At 39.5% G+C, this 18,590-nt stretch overlaps 3 protein-coding genes across 3 annotated transcripts; 2 read left to right on the forward strand and 1 right to left on the reverse strand.

Moving 5' to 3' along the window:
* Positions 1–10,059: 10,059 nt before the first annotated feature.
* On the forward strand, positions 10,060–11,966 carry LOC18016480 (ATPase family AAA domain-containing protein 1-B). The gene is made up of 5 exons (XM_006401629.2): positions 10,060–10,396; positions 10,611–10,911; positions 11,006–11,164; positions 11,245–11,540; positions 11,626–11,966. Exons 1-5 carry the CDS (start codon positions 10,190–10,192, stop codon positions 11,848–11,850), a joined length of 1,188 nt encoding a protein of 395 aa, XP_006401692.1. The 5' UTR covers positions 10,060–10,189; the 3' UTR covers positions 11,851–11,966.
* Positions 11,967–12,566: 600 nt separating this feature from the next.
* LOC18016481 (vacuolar protein sorting-associated protein 26A) lies at positions 12,567–15,365 on the forward strand. The gene is made up of 12 exons (XM_006401630.2): positions 12,567–12,700; positions 12,987–13,020; positions 13,143–13,217; positions 13,418–13,492; positions 13,578–13,650; positions 13,750–13,794; positions 13,935–14,046; positions 14,134–14,200; positions 14,281–14,325; positions 14,567–14,622; positions 14,709–14,884; positions 14,957–15,365. The coding sequence occupies exons 2-12, from the start codon at positions 13,018–13,020 to the stop codon at positions 15,136–15,138; spliced, it is 909 nt and encodes a 302-aa protein (XP_006401693.1). The 5' UTR covers positions 12,567–12,700; positions 12,987–13,017; the 3' UTR covers positions 15,139–15,365.
* Positions 15,366–15,588: 223 nt separating this feature from the next.
* LOC18016482 (oligopeptide transporter 8) lies at positions 15,589–18,191 on the reverse strand. The gene is made up of 5 exons (XM_006401631.1): positions 17,706–18,191; positions 17,517–17,614; positions 16,598–17,429; positions 16,316–16,498; positions 15,589–16,203 (listed from the first exon to the last, which is right to left on the reverse strand). The coding sequence occupies exons 1-5, from the start codon at positions 18,189–18,191 to the stop codon at positions 15,589–15,591; spliced, it is 2,214 nt and encodes a 737-aa protein (XP_006401694.1).
* Positions 18,192–18,590: the final 399 nt, after the last annotated feature.

The raw sequence follows: 18,590 nt of genomic DNA on the forward strand, positions 1-18,590 counted from the left end.
TGTCGACCTCCTTCGTGGAGTTCCTTATCCTGCGCTGATACGTCTCCACAATGTGAGACGGGACGATGAGGTTGTGTTCCCGCCTAAGGAAGTCGCAGAAGCCGACCAGAGCAATGGCCTGATTGAGCTTGAGGAACGACGCCTTTTTAAGCTCGGACTTGTCCATGAAGTCTTTCATCTTCGCCAGCTTCCCCTCCCATTTGCCTCTTAGTGCCGCCATCATCTTCCGGCCCTTCGACTCAGCGTCCCGGAACTTTCGCCTCTCGAGCTCGCTCGTTTTAAATGATTTGGACAAGGCATCCAAATCACCCTCCAGCTCGGCAGTCCGTTTCTCTAGAGCCCCAACTTTCTCTTTGAGAGAATCATTCTCCTTCTCCTTCTCGGTGAAGGCCAGCACGGAAGCTTCATACCTCTCCTTCTCATCCCGATACGACGCCTCCAATGACGCCCTCTCTGCAGCGACTTCCACATTAATCTTCCTCAGTCTCTCGACCTCGGTATCATACTCCCGAATGAGTTTGTTTGTGTCGCAGACGAGCTGAAAATCAAGATAAAGTCAGTAACATATCAAAGCTCAAATGCCTAAGTACCAAAAGAAAAGGAAACTTACAGCGGAAGTAGATCTCGCGACCCGGGCATTGGACTTGGGGCGGAAGAGATCCTTTGTCTCGGGTATTAGAGTAGAAGCTGGAACGATCTGTCTGAAGAGTTCAGCGCAGGCAGATGCATCGTCAAAGAAGGATCGTTCCTTATTGTAGTTCAGGCGCACCGAGAAGGATGACGAATCGGAGACTCGGTGCCTCTTTGACGACCTCGAGGTCCCGGCTTCGACTGCTGGACCCTCGGGAGGATCCTGAGAAGCAGCGGGCGAGCCACCGATGTCCCCGCCATGGAGAACCAGCGTCCCCTCGCTAACAGCCACCTCGGGATCACCACCCCCTCCTCCGGGAAGATTTCTTGGAAGACTTTCCTTTCTTCCTCCGCTCGCGATCAGCGATGGTGAGCTCGTCCTCGTCCTGCTCACCGATCTCGCCTTCCTCAACTTGAGGTTGAGGAATCACCGCGGGAACGCCGGTCCCCATTTCCTCCACTGCGGGGTCCGTTACCAGAACCAGCGGATCAGCTCGTTCGGCTGGGCATCGTCGACCTCGTTCCCATCAAGGCCGACAACGTCGATTGGAGCATTGTCATCCTCGTCATCGCCCGCGAAATTCATCATCGGGATGTCCGACCTGTCAAACGCCATCCTCTGAGTCTTCTTACTCCTTTTCTTGGGGTTTTACCTTCGTGGAGCTTTCTTCGAGGAGCTGGGCTTGGCTTGAGTTTTAGCTACAAGTAAGGCAATGTAATTAGTCACGACCTCGACATCATTTTGAAGGGAACAAGTCAGAATTCATACCTCTATCCTAGGCTCTCTTTATCCTCCGGTCAATTTTCTCTTGGTAAGCTCGGGGCCAACGGCGCTGTCCGGCAAGACTTAGTCGCTTCGCTAGCTCGGTTGTAAGGGAGCGTTGCAAGAATCTTGGAACGTGGCGATCTGCACAAATTGAAGAGCAGTCAGTACCAATCAAAAAATAAAAGAGTTTACCGTGAGATATATACCAAAGTCGACACTCCAGCCAGTCCGGAACGTGCTCTCCGGATTCTCAGCGGAATGCGAGTCAACACGGACGAAGAAGTAACTTTTGTCCCAGTCCGCGAACTTGTTCGCCTTATTCCCCGTGACCAAATCAAACTTCGGATTAAAGTTTGCTGATAGGAACCAGCTCTTGGCCGTAGAAACCTTCATGATAAAGAGTTCCTCGAACTAGGCCACATTGATATGAGTGCGAATATCGCGTCCGAGCTGAATGATCCCTATAAAATTTACTATGGTTGCGGGCTGCAACTGCGATACCGCGGAACCACGACGATTGCAGTAGGCAAATAGAATGCGCGACAAAGGAAAAGTCAGTCCGGCCTCGCGGAAGTACGCCTCGTAGACTCAGATAAAATCCTCAGGAGCGTCCCAAGGGTGCTTTTCTGGTTCGGGAACCTTAATTATGATGCCAGGAGGGGCCCCACAGATCAACATGGCGGCCCGAACTGTCTCTGGGGACGACAGTGTAGACTTCATGGGAGCACACACGGACGACCGATCTATGATCGGCATCATATCATCGTCGTTCGGATCTTGCGCTCCTCCTTCCCCGACCTCCTGCAGGAGAACATCTTCATCCGTCTTCACGTCCGGCTTCTGACCCAGGTTCAGGTCGACAGGGACCTGCCCTTCGGGCTCGCGGATATTCTGATCCATCTCTTCCGGAGCCCGAATCGGAATACGACTACTAGAGCCAACCTCGACGATCCGGGAATTCTTCCGAACCAGAGAAGCGTTCGAAGAATTCTCAGTAGATCCCGAACTCGAAACGTCAGTCGAAGTTTCCTCCCTACGGTGTTCGGGGAGGACGGCATACTCAGAATTGGAGGAGGACTCGGAAGACATTATCGGAGCACCTCGAGAAATAACCGTCGACGAGAGAGCACAGCGGACGATGACCGGATATCCTAGAGAGAGAAAGAAGAAAACTTAGAGAGAAGGGAGAGCGAATAACTTGGCAGTAGGAGCGAAAGTAAGAAATGGGGAGAGCTGAGTCTTATTTATAGAGTAAAAGCGAATCATTGCGACTTCTCGAGTTCCGCGCCTCGTAACGTCTCAATTTCTCGCCAAAACCGACACGACTCTTCAGTTCCCCACGGGCGAAAAGACCATAATATCCTCGTCGAAATATCAGAGGAGAGAGGTACATCGCGCGAATCAAGGATCTAGCTCCGCCGACCTCGGCCATTAACCATTTTAATTTCAAGTCGGCAAAAGTCAGTCAGGTCCATTTGCCGAACTTGAGGGGGGGGGACATACTGTTGGAGGTACGCTCCGCTACCCGGTTTGGACCGGTTAATGACCGAGACTGGCCCAATTGATCATGGTTTACGATAGTCTTAGCCGAAATGAGCTTGGTCTGATAGCGCGGTCCGCTAGGAGATAGGCCCAGCGACTAGAGGCGGTGGGAGTCGACAAGGAAGTTCTAAGTCTTCTCCTCATTAGTGTACTATAAATAGAGGATTTGTTACTGTAGAAATGATCCTTTTTTTTCAGACTCGGAGATATAGAGACCTCAATATTATTGTATCCAGTTCGTCGAGAGACCTCCGAACTGAACTAACTGTAAACTTGAAACTTAATTAAATAAAATTAATCTTCCAAATTTGAATTACTGAATCGATCCTAAATAGTTGAGAACCATAATCAACAAATATTAACAAATATTAGAATACAAAAAGGAAATTGACAAATGACAAGTGGAAGACTGAAAAAAATTGTGCTTTTTGTTGGCGATCGATTGATGACATACGAATCACATCCTTACTTATTTGTTGATCCTCACGTGGTCTTGGTCTATTAAATCTGCGTTCGTCTAACGCTCCCTCTCTTGGAAAGCCACGTGCGCTAGATTCCCGAGACCGAACCATTCTGAATTTCTGATGATTCATTGATTGATCGCGCTTTAGTGTTCAATTTTTGTTATCTATTGAGTAAAGATAGTTTGAAAGATAATTTTCGATGTGTAAAGAAAAAGAGGAGATTAAATATCAAAAGGGTTAAACAATTTAAACAGCAAAAGAGTTTTGTTGGAGTTTATAAATTACCCTTATACTTTATAAATCAATAATATCAGATGTATGCAAAATGATTTTGTTGGCTGATCCCTTAACCGAAATTACAGAAACTTCTCACTAAAATTACTATTTAAAATCATATTAAGTGCAGATTTCAACATATGTATTTTTTTGGTTCATGTAGTTATATATTGTTAGTGATGTAAACAAAAAAAGATCTACTGTTATTGAAATACAATAGAATTCTTCAACTCGATCACTCAATTAATTTTGTTTGAAAATTTTCTGTGATGATGTTTTGTCATCAAAATTTTCATACCAAGATAGGATTTTTCTCATGGCCGGCTCCATACTATTCAGGGTCCCTCGTGTGAATTTTTAAGGCCCCAAATTTTGATTTGTGTGTTAATATATATAAAACAAAATTCAAAATTTTTGATTATTTTTATAACCAAAACCCTTTCTAGTAAAGATATGTAATATAATGATTTACATGTATTTCCTAGTTGAAATCATACTTAACGTTTGTTAGAGAAAAATAATTGAAACCCTTTTTGTTTTCAGACTTGAAATTGAATTCTAGTGTTGCATGTTATACTTTCCAAAGCTATGTAAGAGCATTTCCAATGTATTCCTTTATTTTTATCTTCAAAATGGAGAAACTGTAAAATAGAGTTGGATTTCTCTCCAATGTATTTTTAATTTTCAACTCAAAAAAGAATTTTTTTAGTATATTCTTCCTTTTTTATTTTATTGTTAATTACTAATAATGCACTTTATTTATAAAAATTACAAATAAACTCATTTATTTTTTTTGTTAAAACTTTTATAAATTATAATATTATTTTAAATTCAACTATTATAATATAAAAATAATATTACACACTATTTAAAATAATAAAACAAAGTATATTTTAAATTTATGTATTTTTATATTTTTAATTTTAAGTTATTTCTAGTTTCAGTTAATCTTTTTATATTTTTTATTTTCTATTCTCAAATTTTAAATCTATCTATCTTTTATTTTAAATTAAATATATATAATATAAATAATAAAACTATAAATAAAAATATAATTTTAAGAATTAGTGAAAAGTAAATGACTAATTTGTAAATAAAAAAGTCTACCTACAAAATGAAGTTGAAAATGGAGCTACTCTATATTTGGAGGAAAAAATAGTATTCTCCCATTTTAGAAGTGAAAATAGAGTAGTATTGGAGAAGAATTTCTCCAAAATAATATTTGGAAGAAGAAATGAGGTAGGATTGAAGATGCTCTAAGCCATGCTTATTTCTTCCAAATGTCGAGAAACCGAGAAAGTGATCTAAACACTTGATGAAAAAAGTTTATTAAGAAAATAGTTTCCTTTATCAGTTGGCAAAAAAAACTATAGTTTATTGTCAAAAGAGACTTAAACAAAAAGATGAATTTAAAGAAATTGTATATTCTATATGGAGAGGTATATCATCAATTTATCAGGATGAGGATTGTTTTCCTTAATATATATATTAATTTCTCTTTTTTGGGTAAAATATTAATTTATGTTTCGGGTTTGATTTCGGATATATTAATATATTAATTGAAGTTGATGCATTGGGATGCTAAGGTCAATTCTCTTAAGTTGTTTACTTGTATAGTCTTTCATTTCCATAATAAGAAAAAGGTTCCAGAGAGACGAACCAAAGCAACGTGTAATGACTGATAAACTCGATAATCAGTAATCACCTATGCAACTTGGAAGTCTTGTATCTATCTAGGGAATAACAAAACAAATATTATAACGAGACCATGATACATATATAGTCTAATGTCTAGTGGTTTCAGTTAATGTTATTGATGTATTATTATATGTATCCAGATTCATACTAAATGGACTAATTTTAATAAAGCATGTAGGCTTTATAAAATTTGGTATGTGTGAAAACGAAATGGGTTTGGGCTCATAAAGAGAAAGCCTTTTAGAAGGCTACATATAAATGAGGAGATGGGGAATTGTCCCACATCGGGTAAAAAAGGAAAAATCTACTTGTTTTTATAGGGGAGAAGACTCTTGGGAGTCTAAAAGCTGTTGGAAGGAGAGTTGGTCCCCGCGCGCGCTCGCTCGCTCGGCTCGGCGCTGGCGCGTGGCTCTTGGCTCTTGGCTCTTGGCTTTTGGTAGAGGGCCTCCGGCCCATTAACTATCTTTTTGGGCCAGATTCAGATAAATGTTTGTTATTTTTGGAGAAATCTGTTTAAATATTTCCGTTAAAGAATATTCGTTCCAGATTTTTTGCCAACGATCACCATTTACTCCAGTCAATTATTCTGAGCGAGTCTCACGGAATAATTGATTTCGTTTGACTTCAAAATCAAAACGGGCTCTTCTCTTGGCTATATAAGAAAGCCTTCCCTTTCCTCATTTCTCACCAAGTTTATTATACAGAAAATTTCCAACAGTCTCTCTTTCGTTTAAGTAAGTTCCGAGAGTATAGCGTAGTATTTTCTAAGTTCATAGATTCCGTTTTCGAGTGTTGCAAAACGGTCTCATGTGCGTTGTATCCTGGGACTCAAGAATCGTACAGAACCGTCACACTAACGGGCGATTCATTTGAGTTAAGGAAAGAGAGAAATCTCGCCTCAGCGTTTCTTCGGGTTTCTTAAAACGTTTTTCAATCCTCTTGTTCCTCCTTTCTTTCCGTTTCATATCGTTTCCTCTGCAACTGTTTATCTCACTTTAGTTCATATTTTAATCGCTTATTATTGCTTATTACCGTTTATATAATCAGTTCAATCGCAATTTTTTGTCTGTCCATTTTTGTGGTTCTACAGTCTTAACTCAAATGAATCCGCTTCTAGTTTATCACTACAATCGGATTTAGACTTTTTGCGATTTCATAAACGATTTTTATAAACGTTTTCCGCTTTTGAGCGATTACGGATTTGCGAATCATTTTATAGTGATTCCGCGAATCGTTTTCGAAACGATACAGATGGTTTTGCGAACGCATTACAGTGATTCCGCAAAAGGGTGAAGGTTTCTGCAACGCTTTAGAGTGAGTTTGCAAAACGCTTTGACCATTTAAAAACGTTTCAGCGAACGCTTTTACAAGCGAGTTTGCTAAACAACAGTTTTGGTTTATTTTAGATAAATCATTACTTCAACTGCTGTGTGTTAAATCGCTTACATACTGATACCTGTTATTTACTTGTGATCAGATGGCTACCGAGTCCAACAATAACACACCAATTTTGGGGGCTGATGCTGAAAATGTGGGGGCTGGTACGACACCAACTGTGACCCAAATCAGTGATGGAACCGAGGAGATAGCAAGGAGAGCTTTGTTTAACTCTGGTCTTCTTTTGGTGCCTACCTCCATTGAAGTCAACAATGATATTCCGTCAGCAGTCACTCAAGGGCTCATGCCAGACAAGTTCGATGGGAAAGGCTTCAAAAATTGGCAACAAAAGATGCTGTTTGCCCTGACCAACCTGAAGTTTGACAAGTATCTGACCGAGGACAAACGAACCATTCCGGCTGGGAACACTGATGTCCGCACACTTGCAAGCGTTGAGTCATGGATTCATGGTGATTATCTGTGCAGAGGATGGATCTTGGGCCGCCTCGTTGAGAAGCTGTATGGTGTCTACAGCAATGCCAAATCATCCAAGGCATTGTGGATGTCTTTGGAGAAGCAGTACAGAACAGAAGATGCTGGCTGCCAGAAGTTTGCAACTGAGAAGTTTCTAGACTTCAAAATGGTGGATTCCAAACCAATAATGGATCAAGTGGAGCAGCTCCAGCTAATCTGTTATGAGGTAGCCGCGGAAGGAATGTCGGTTTGTGAGATCTTCACAACAAACGCCTTCATTCATAAGCTACCTCCAAGCTGGAATTCATTCAAGGCCTTCCTCAAACACAAGAAAAAGGTGTTATCTCTTGAAGATCTCATCACCAGGTTGCGAATGGAGGACAGAAACCGCAACCAACATGGTTTCTCTCAGGGTTTGGGACACAATGCGAATGTGGCCATTTACAAGGGAAAGGGAAAGGCTAAGGTTTATGAAAAACCATCACTGAAACCTTCATCCTCCACAAATTTCAAGAAGAATGGAGCCTCACAAAAGAAGTTCAAAGGCAAGTGCCACAACTGCAACAAGCTTGGCCATAAGGCAGATGAGTGTCGCAGCAAGCCCAAAAATAATGGGAAGGTTCAAGCCAACTTCTTGACTGAGGGAGACCTTTGTGCTATGGTCTCAGAAGTCAACATGATTGAAGACAATCAAATGGAGTGGTTTTATGACACTGGTGCCACGACCCACATTTGCACTGATAAGGCAATGTTTAGCACTTATTAGGAGAGCAAGGGACACGAGCAGATGTTCATGGGAAACTCTGCATTTTCAAAAATTGCTGGTCGTGGGAAAGTTGTGCTCAAGATGACCTCAGGAAAAGAAGTCACTCTCCAGAATGTGAAGCATGTTCCTGACATGAGGAAGAATCTGATTTCCGGCACTCTCCTCAGCAAGGCCGGATTTTCAGCTCACCTTGAGGCGGACAAGCTGGTGTTCAAGAAGTTTGGGGTGTTTGTAGGCAGGGGTTATGTGAAAAATGGACTTGTCAAGATGTGTGTTACGACAGTCCTTCGTAACAATGATGTTGCTAATGTTGCTTCTACTTCCAATGCTGTAGCCTCTGTGGCAAATGTTTCTATCAATGAGAATAACCCAGTTGCTTATTTGCTTGAGTCTTTTAATATTTGGCATGAAAGATTAGGACATGTGAATAATAAATCTATACAGAGATTAATGAACTTGAACCTAATTCCGAAAAGCAAACCAAGCAAAGAGAAATGTAAAGTTTGTGTACAAGCTAAACTCACTAAAACTCCATCACCCAAAGTTGAAAGAACAAATGAACCTCTAGGTTTAATACACACAGATTTGTGCGATTTAAAATTCGTACAAAGTAGAGGTGGTAAGAAATATTTTGTGACATTTATAGATGATCACACAAAATATTGCTATGTATACTTGTTACACAGCAAAGATGAAACTTTGAAAAAGTTTAAAGAATATAAACGTGAAGTTGAGAACCAACTAAATAAAACTATCAAAATAGTTAGAAGTGATAGAGGAGGTGAATATGATGGACCGTTTAATGCCTTTTGTCAAGAACAAGGGATTATCCATCAAACAACTGCTCCTTAGTCACCAGAATCTAATGGAGTTGCGGAACGCAAGAACCAAACTCTTAAAGAGATGATGAATGCAATGTTGCAGGAATCTGGGTTACCCCAGAACATGTGGGGGGAAGCATTGCTTACCACAAATTATATCTTGAACAAAATACCACACAAAGTCACAGGAAAAACTCCCTATGAACTTTGGAAAGGTCATGCACCATCATATAAATACTTGAAAGTGTGGGGGTGCCTAGCAAAAGTCGAAGCACCACCTCCGAAAAAGGTTACAATCGGACCAAAAACCGTGGATTGTATTTTCATTGGATATGCACACAACAGTAGTGCGTATCGGTTTCTGGTTCATAAATCAGAAATCCCAGATATTCATGTAAATACAATAATGGAATCAAGAAATGCATCTTTTTCGAAAATGTTTTCCCATGCAAGGATAAACAACCTCATAAAAGAACTTTGGAACAAAGAGAATCAAGCTCTTCTACAAATGAGGCAAGCACTCCTGGAACTTCAGAAAACATTGAAGATGAACCTAGACGAAGCAAACGAGCTCGTACGGCAAAATCCTTTGGGGATGATTTCTTGATGGTTATTCTTTTAGAAAACGAACCTAGGACATATGCTGAAGCTATGTCTATACCAGACGCTACTTTTTGGAAGGAAGCTGTTAATAATGAGATGGAATCTATTAAACAAACCCACACATACTACATCACTGATTTACCTGAAGGGTTTAAAGCATTGGGGTGAAGATGGATTTTTAAAACAAAGTTGAAAACTGATGGGTCAATTGATAAGTACAAGGCCAGGCTTGTGGTGCAATTGATAAGTATAAGGTCAACAGTCATCTCACTTTAGTTCATATTTTAATCGCTTATTATTGCTTATTACTGTTTATATAATCAGTTCAATCGTAATTTTTTGTCTGTCTATTTTTGTGGTTCTACACATAATACATGCTGTATATATAAAAGCTTTATGATGAAAAATTAAATAAGTTACTATATACATTTATATAGACGCTCTTATAGTTGTTGTTCGTATACCAATTGCTAACGACCACAATCAAATTCATTTGGTTGTTGCAATGACCAACCAGCAACTAAAATACAAAGCCTGCTTTTAAAGTCTTATTAGACCCAATATTAAAATACCACAAAAGGCCCACCGGGCCAGTATGAATAATTTTTAACGGTAAACGATATTACGACAGTGCCACCGGGAGCTGTTCCTGAAATTTCGGTCAAGGAGATTTCATCTTCCTTACCTATCCTTCAAGAATTAGGGTTCTTCGTTTCTCCAATTCCCAAATCCTCTTTCAGCGAAGGGTTTGTGTTTGAGACAAGCAAAAGATATGAAGAGATCTCTGGGAAAGAAGGATACAAGTTTCTTAGAGCAATTGATTCTGTACGTCGCAGGCGCTGCATTGACTAGCTTGACTCTATACGTTGGTCTCCGTCAACTTGACCCGAATCGCGACGCTGCTAAAAAGGCTCTCAAGCATAAGCGAGAACTCGCCAAGCGTTTGGGTCGTCCTCTTATCCAAACCAATCAATACGAGGTAATTTCGACTCTTATGTGGAAATGTCCTTCTCGGATTGTTTAAATTCGTTAGATAGAGTAGTTTCGACCGAAACATTGAACTTGAATTCTGAAGAATCGAATCGCGTTTGCTTATTAGGGATTTAAACGTTCCAAGTTATTGTGCAAGGATGTTGAGGAAAATGTTGCTCATTTTGTTCGTTGTGTATACTTTTGTTTATGTGAGAAAACAGGATGTAATAGCTTGTGATGTTATAAACCCACAAAATATTGATGTGGAGTTTGGTTCCATTGGAGGGTTGGAGTCAACGAAGCAAGCTTTGTATGAGCTTGTGATTCTACCGTTGAAGAGACCTGAGCTCTTTGCTTATGGGAAGCTGCTTGGTCCTCAAAAGGGTGTTTTGTTGTATGGTCCTCCTGGAACTGGGAAGACAATGCTCGCTAAGGCTATCGCAAGAGAATCAGAAGCTGTTTTCATCAACGTGAAGGTTTCTAATCTTATGAGCAAGTGGTTTGGTGATGCACAGAAACTCGGTATGTGTAGAAATTAGCTCACATTACCCTTTTTTCGCTGCGTTTGGTTCTATTGGTAGTGTTACTGATATCAGAGCTGTTCTGTTTTCTTTAGTGGCTGCTGTATTTAGCTTGGCGCACAAACTCCAACCTGCGATTATCTTTATCGACGAGGTGGACAGTTTTCTTGGACAGCGACGTTCAACAGATAATGAAGCAATGGGGAATATGAAGACCGAGTTTATGGCTTTATGGGACGGGTTTACTACAGACCGTGAGTTTGAGATTCTTTTGTCCTGTTTTTAACCTTTGCAAATGAGGTGATCTAAAAGTATATGATGCTTGTGTTTATAGAGAATGCGAGGGTGATGGTTCTTGCTGCAACTAACAGACCTTCAGAGCTCGATGAAGCTATATTAAGGCGTTTTCCTCAGGCCTTTGAGATCGGGATGCCTGATCGCAAAGAGAGAGCTCAGATACTTGAAGTGGTTTTGAAAGGAGAGAGAGTCGAACCAGGTATTGACTATGATCGTATAGCTCGCTTATGTGAAGACTATAGCGGATCAGATATCTTTGAGCTCTGCAAAAAAGCAGCTTACTTCCCAATCAGAGAGATCCTAGAGGAGGAGAAGAAGGGCAGACAAATTTCGGTAAGTTAAAGAATCTCAATGCTTCCTCTTTCCTCCACCTGATTTCTGAGTACTGATTGTTTTCGAGCTGCCTGTATTTTTCCAGGTTCCTAGGCCATTAACACAGGTGGACTTGGAGAAGGTTCTTGCCACCTCAAAGAAGACGCAGGTTGCTGCAAGTGAGTACTCTGGTTTAAGCTCACAATATTCAGTGTGGAGAAGCCCAAGTGATAACGACGAGGTCCAGGCAGCTATAAATGGCATCTCAAAGCTTCTCGTCTCGCAGATTATAAACCATCAGTCAGATTCAAATCAGCGTGATTCAGAATAGAAACGTGATTCACTGGAGATTTGTATAGCCACAAAAGTATACCAAAAGAATATACACTTTTTTTTCAAATGTATGAATAAGTTTGAGGCATTTCCTTGTTGTGACTTATTTGTTAATAGGATTTAGGCAACATCATTTGATTCCTTGGGCTGTTTCTAGGAAATTTAATAAACTTGAACTTCATTTCTAGCTCAAGCAACTTAATTACTATAAACCAAAAACTACCTGATTACTACAAAATTTATGTATCAACTGCGAGATAAAAGCCCAATAATTTAATAATTATATTGTGATATTTTTTTTTACTGGGTGAACTTTGCATAAATTGTACTTTTTGTTTTTAAAGGTGTGAAGTTTGGCCAAATTGTGTCACAGTAATTGTGGAATTGTGATTTTAAACACGATTCTGAGATTTTTTGCCAATCAACAAAAGTTCATGAAATGAAAAATATATATAAAAATGTAAACTGTATTTTTAAAAAATCATTCCATAAAAAGACGATTAAAAAGTAGATTAATCTATTCTACAATATTTTTTTTCATCATTTCGCAATTCTACAATATTACCAGCCTTAGGAGAACGAAACTATACTCATTCACCAACTTCAAATCATCAAATGTTATAGGACACATGTTTTCTCCCATCTGGGCTTTTGAGAAGTAACAGTATAATTGGGCTTTTATGGTCAACTTGAGTTTTTTTTTTTTTTTTTTAAAGACCTTCTTTTGTTTTCGTTCTTCCTTTGACTCTGTCGATCGTCTCCAACCCAACTGTCTTCGTCGATTTGATCGATTCTTCTCGTCTCTTTCTCTCTTTGATTGAATTACGCCCTCGATTTCACCTCACAAGGTACCTAACTTATCAGTTGTTCAATCATAATCTAGTTTTTATGGATCTCAGTTGATCGATCTCTCGGCTTTCCTCGATCAAGCCCTGTTCTCATCGTTGTAGCATTTACATGTGATTTGGTCTTTTTTGGGGGTTTCTTTGATTACTTTCGCACAAATTGAGATTAGGGTTTATTTCTTTGAATTCGTATTAGCTCTAGCTTAAAAACCAAACCCCCTTTTGGTGTTTCAAGTTGGAAATGCTGCTGATTTTGTTCCGTTTGTTGGATTCTTATGATCCTGGACAGGTTATTTTGATCGGGATCGAATCTTCTGATCATGGTTAGTGCTCTTAATGCTTGTTTACTTCAAAGTTTCCATCTTTGCTTTGTCAAGCTGCCTTTGAGAATTTGTAGTTTTGTATATAAGTTTAACACTTCTGTTTTTTTGGATTGATATCACAGAATTATCTTCTTGGAGCTTTCAAGCCGGCCTGTAATATTTCAATCGTATTTACTGATGGGAAAAATCGTAAACAGGTACACATTTCTCTTTAGATTTATAATCCGTTTTGCTTCTCTTATGGATGTATATATATATATTAGCAGCCATTGTTCCGGGAATTAGACTTTGCTTCGCACTATAATGCAACAATTGCTCATCTCGAATTTTGGTGTCCTGCGTATGAAGTTAGGTCACGGATTTTCTTACTGTCTTTACTTGATCTCTGTCGCGTTAGGTACCGATTAAGAAAGATAATGGTCAAACAGTTATGAATCCACTTTTCCAGAGTCAAGAAACTATTGCTGGGAAGGTACTTGGTTTTGTTCTCACCTCTAGTTATCTGGAGTTTGAGGGGATTGCTTTAAAGTAGTTCTTCCATAACTCGTCTTTTATAGGTTTGCATTGAACCGTATCAAGGGAAAAAGGTGGAGCACAATGGTGTTAAAGTTGAGCTTCTTGGTCAAATAGGTGTGCTATTGCTGTTACTTATGTCGGTTTTTTATGTGGTTTCTAACTCGTTTCTTTATATGCTTATAATAAAATTTGTGTTTTTTATTTTTCTGACAGAAATGTACTTTGACAGAGGAAACTTCTATGACTTCACTTCCTTGGGTGAGTCAAAACTTAGGGTTTTATTTTGACCTGGATCTATTGTTTTGTTCAGTAGTCTCTTAATTATAAGTAGCTGACGCTTAGTTATTAAGTAGCTGATCGATCCTACTATCTTTTTGGTTCTTTATGTCTAATTTCAGTGCGTGAGCTTGATGTACCTGGAGAAATATATGAGAAAAAGGCATACCCTTTTGAATTTTCGACCGTTGAGATGCCATATGAGACATACAATGGCGTGAATGTGCGTCTAAGGTAATATATCATATTCTCATTTTACATCAAACAGTCTTAAATTTTGCATATTGTATAAGGCATAATTTGTGTTTCTGTTATTTTCAGGTATGTCCTCAAAGTAACAATTACACGTGGCTATGCTGGAAGCATCGTGGAGTATCAGGACTTTGTAGTATGTTTCTTCAATTTTTTGCTGTGTCTTTTTGTGGCATGATAGTGTTTAAGTTGGTATGTTTTATGGCTTGAAAACAGGTCCGTAACTATACTCCACTTCCTCCAATCAATAACAGCATCAAAGTGAGTTCTAATATGATCCAAGTTTTTCATCTTTGGAAAGATTTTAGGACGCAAACTCTTCTCTTTTTTTTCACTCTCAGTTTCCTGATTCCTTATCGCTTGTGTTTGTGATACTGAATCCTTTTTCTCTTAAAGCTGATTTCACTTCCCGAGTTACTTGACCTCTGCTCTTCTTGTTCTCCCCACATTCTTCATAGTATTAGATATGCTTAATTCCATTGGAACCTTACACGTTGTACAGATGGAAGTTGGAATCGAGGACTGTCTGCATATCGAGTTTGAGTACAATAAAAGCAAGTAAGACAAACTCATTTTCATAAGTTCTGGTTCAAGTGACAACAAAAATTAAAAACAAGAGCTAATTTCATATGCTCTGGATGCAGGTATCACCTGAAAGATGTCATCCTTGGGAAAATATACTTTCTTCTGGTGAGAATCAAGATAAAGAATATGGATCTTGAAATCAGACGGCGAGAATCAACAGGAGCAGGAGCTAACACTCACGTCGAGACAGAAACACTAGCCAAATTTGAGTTGATGGATGGTGCTCCAGTTAGAGGTAATTCGTCAAATTTTCTCGTATTTTACTCAGACCTTTTTGCTCTTTTCGTAACCTTGAGACATTGTGCAGGCGAGTCAATACCTGTAAGACTGTTCTTGACACCATACGATCTGACACCAACGCATAAGAACATAAACAACAAATTCAGCGTTAAGTATTATCTGAATCTTGTGCTGGTTGACGAAGAGGATCGCCGTTACTTCAAGCAGCAAGAAATCACGTTGTACAGGCTCAAGGAGGAGACATCTTGATGTTTACTAAAAGAGAAAGAGAGAAATGGTAATTTTTCAGAACTTTGTAAAGCCTTTTTCTTTCTGTATGCAATTAGTTGGCGACTTGGAGTGATGAAGTTAAAATCATTGTATTTTGTTCAATGACTCCATAATGTTGTTTGCTTCTGTTTGGATTCTTGTGACTTTCCCAAATGTCTTCTTCTTTTACGTATTTTTCCTTCTATAAAATCTACTTGTTTTTGTCTTATGTTAGAAATCTCTCAATACTAACGAAATTCAGTAAAATTATAGTCAAAAACAGTATGGCAGCACAATACTGAAGAAGCAGTTTTATTTATAGAAACAAGAAACAATGCACACACAAACATAGAAAACATGAGACATATTATTAACGTAGTAATGGAAAATGTATTAAAGGAATAAAAAAACGAAAGTAAATTAAGCTGCTCTTAACACACAAATCTTGATTTAGAAAACAGGACAACCATGAATAATCACACCTTTAGCAGTTGGACATTTAGCAACAGGACAACTTTCACCAGCATTTCCCCACCAATCAAGCACAATGTCACTACGTTGCAACGCAATAAACAAAAGCACAGACATAAATCCAGTCCCTGCGTCCATTCCCCCAGACAGAACATAGTTATATCTCTGCCACCATTCTCTTTTGTACTTAAACACGAAGTGTCCAAACACAAACGCCATAACGAGCCAGCTCGTGAAGTTAACCGCAGAAGCTGGTGGCATTATAGCCGTGGCTCCAATCAGAACAGGTATGTGAATGCTTGAGATCCATTTCTTGTTTGGGAAGATTCTTGTGGCTAAGTAGACCAACACTGGAGCTATTGCACCTCCTAGGAAGAACCAGTTTATGTTTGAGTATTCTCCAAGATCACCAAACATTCTTCTTGGTCCTACAAGTCCCCAAATCACTGATGCGTCGAAGAAGACTCGATCGGTTGGGCAAGTCCAGTGACTTCCTGGTGGAAGGAGAGAAGTGTCGCAGAGGTTTGGGATTTCAGCCATTAGCCACCAAGCTGTTAATGCGTAAACGAAGACGGCTACTAAAGTGCCCACAACCTGAGCCAAACAACAAAGAAGAATAAATTTTGTCAAATGTTCTGTTTTTGATATATGACGTATTAGAAGTTAGAAGAGAAGATAGTATAATGAGGGAAATATAAAGACTAGCCTGTGCCATGAACATGGTTCTTGGTGGGATCTTCATGTAAGTACCAAGCTTTAAATCAGCGAGGAAAGTCAAAGACTGGGACATGCTGATGTATCCGTAAGTCTTGAAGCATATGTTAGCAACAGGTCTCTCTGGATATGCATACCCAATTATGTATTCCGTGATGATGTTCAAACCCGGAGCCTGCAACAAACAAAACATAAGAAAAAAAAAAACCGGTTTAGTCAACATAACCCAATTATGATGCTCTAAGTTATATATGTCTGTGAACTCTATTCAAACCTGATTAGTAGTGGCCATGATCACACCAACGAGAGGAGTGAAGAAGACAGCTATCAAACAAGCCAAGAAAGCTCCCCACCAAGGAAGCTGAATCTGTGTGTTATAGTAAATACATATGAAGACAATAACCGCAAGATTGACCACGAAAATCGAAAGAAACCACCAAAGAGGAACTTCTTTGTAATTCCTTTTTATGATCTTTGTATGTATATCCATTTTGTGGTTTTTGCCAAAAGCTCCTTTGGTTTGAGTCCAAAGATCTTTGCCATTGAAAAGCAGGACATGGACAACACTAGCAGTCAAAGTGGCGAAACCTAGCCCGTAAGTAACAGCAAAGAAAGTGCTCATGTGGACTGGTCCGGTCTCTGCGTAGGCCTTGTGATCCAGACGGAAATCGGCATTGATGATACTGGTTACGTTGTATTCTTGGCCACTGGCTACAAAGAGTTTACCGGAGTAGATTGGGAAGGTTTTGGCGTTGAAGAAATCAAGATAGTAACAGAGAGGTGTGATTACGTACATCACAAGAAAGAAACCAACCGCGATATTTGCTGTGGCAAAGAATGGGCTAGCGAATGGGCTTCCTAGGTATGACGCGATGGTTGACCAGTCTAGACCAAGGGCACCGATACCAAGACCGGCTGACCCTGAACCGAGCTGGTTTACTAGAATCGATTTAGGGCTAATCCAACATAACCAAGATACGGTGGTTAAGACAGAGAAGAGATAACCGGGAAGAAGATAATAGGCGAAGCTGGTGATTAGCGTGATCACAAAGAACTGGTTTCGACTAATTCCCCCTTTCGATGTCTTCTCTTTCTCATGCAACGCTCTGTATATGATCAAAATCAGAGATTTTTTTTAATACATGATGCTTAATTTAAAGAGAAAACATAACATCATTAAAAGGAATCGTCACCTGAAGAGAGAAACTTGAACAAGGTTGCTTGGCCACCACATCTCACCAGGCTCAACTAAATGTTTTCTATACAAACCAGCCCAACCAAATCCCAATACCTTGCACCCCAAGAAACAGACTCTTCACTTTTTACAAAACCACTAAAGCTAGAAATTCAATTGCAATAAATAAAAAGCTATCAATTGTTACCTGAGTTGTGATCATAACGAGCAAAGCAGGCAAGAAATCAAGCCTTCTCTTGTAGTAAAGCTTAACGGCACTTAGAATATGACTAGCGTAAACAGAACCACTCCCGGAGTTTGCGAAAACAGTTATAAGAACATGTTCTTTGGTACTAAACGGACCAGGATTCATCGTGAAAGACCACCTCGTACCTTGGAAGAATCTCCTTGTCGGAAGAACCCTAGCCAGGAGATGACCAATGGGAACAACAGCAATCTGAGCCGAAACAGAGGAGATGGTCAAAGGATTGGTTCTGTACCAAAAGAACTGGTTGAGAAATGACAAGAGGACACAAGCGGTTATGCCCAAAACCCACATCCTAAATGTAACCGTCGGTGAATCTGGATCGTCGGTTTTAGGAACCGTTAACTCCACTTGTGGAACTATACTGATTTCATCATCGGCGTAGAGATCAGATTCCGTATCCGATCTTGGCTCTGTAATGTCTCTCATTGGTCTTCAAAAATATAGGATCACTGTTCTGTTTTGTCTCTCTGCTATGCAAAAAAAATTAACGGATTGTGTTATGTGTTTGTGTGATCGTGTTTATGTAACCGTTCTTTTGTAATACACACTCACAAAAGAGAACTCCAGAAGTGTTTTCTTCCTTGGGTTGTGTGTTTTGAATTGAGATTCTGAATGAACCAGATTGAATGGGTGCAGAAATATTACTATATTATTTACGCAAATGTTTTGTATTAATTTTGGTATCATATCCTAGTGATATTTCCATAAAAGGAAATATGATTCGGAATTACGGCCGGATACACAACCAAATCAGTCATTTATTTGTTGTAGATGAGATGACCATTGACTGTAAAATAAAAAATTAAGGAAACTTATTTGTTTGAA

This window comes from Eutrema salsugineum, unplaced genomic scaffold, assembly GCF_000478725.1.
Source record: "Eutrema salsugineum unplaced genomic scaffold, Eutsalg1_0 scaffold_2, whole genome shotgun sequence".
In the NCBI taxonomy this organism is placed as follows: Eukaryota; Viridiplantae; Streptophyta; class Magnoliopsida; order Brassicales; family Brassicaceae; genus Eutrema; species Eutrema salsugineum.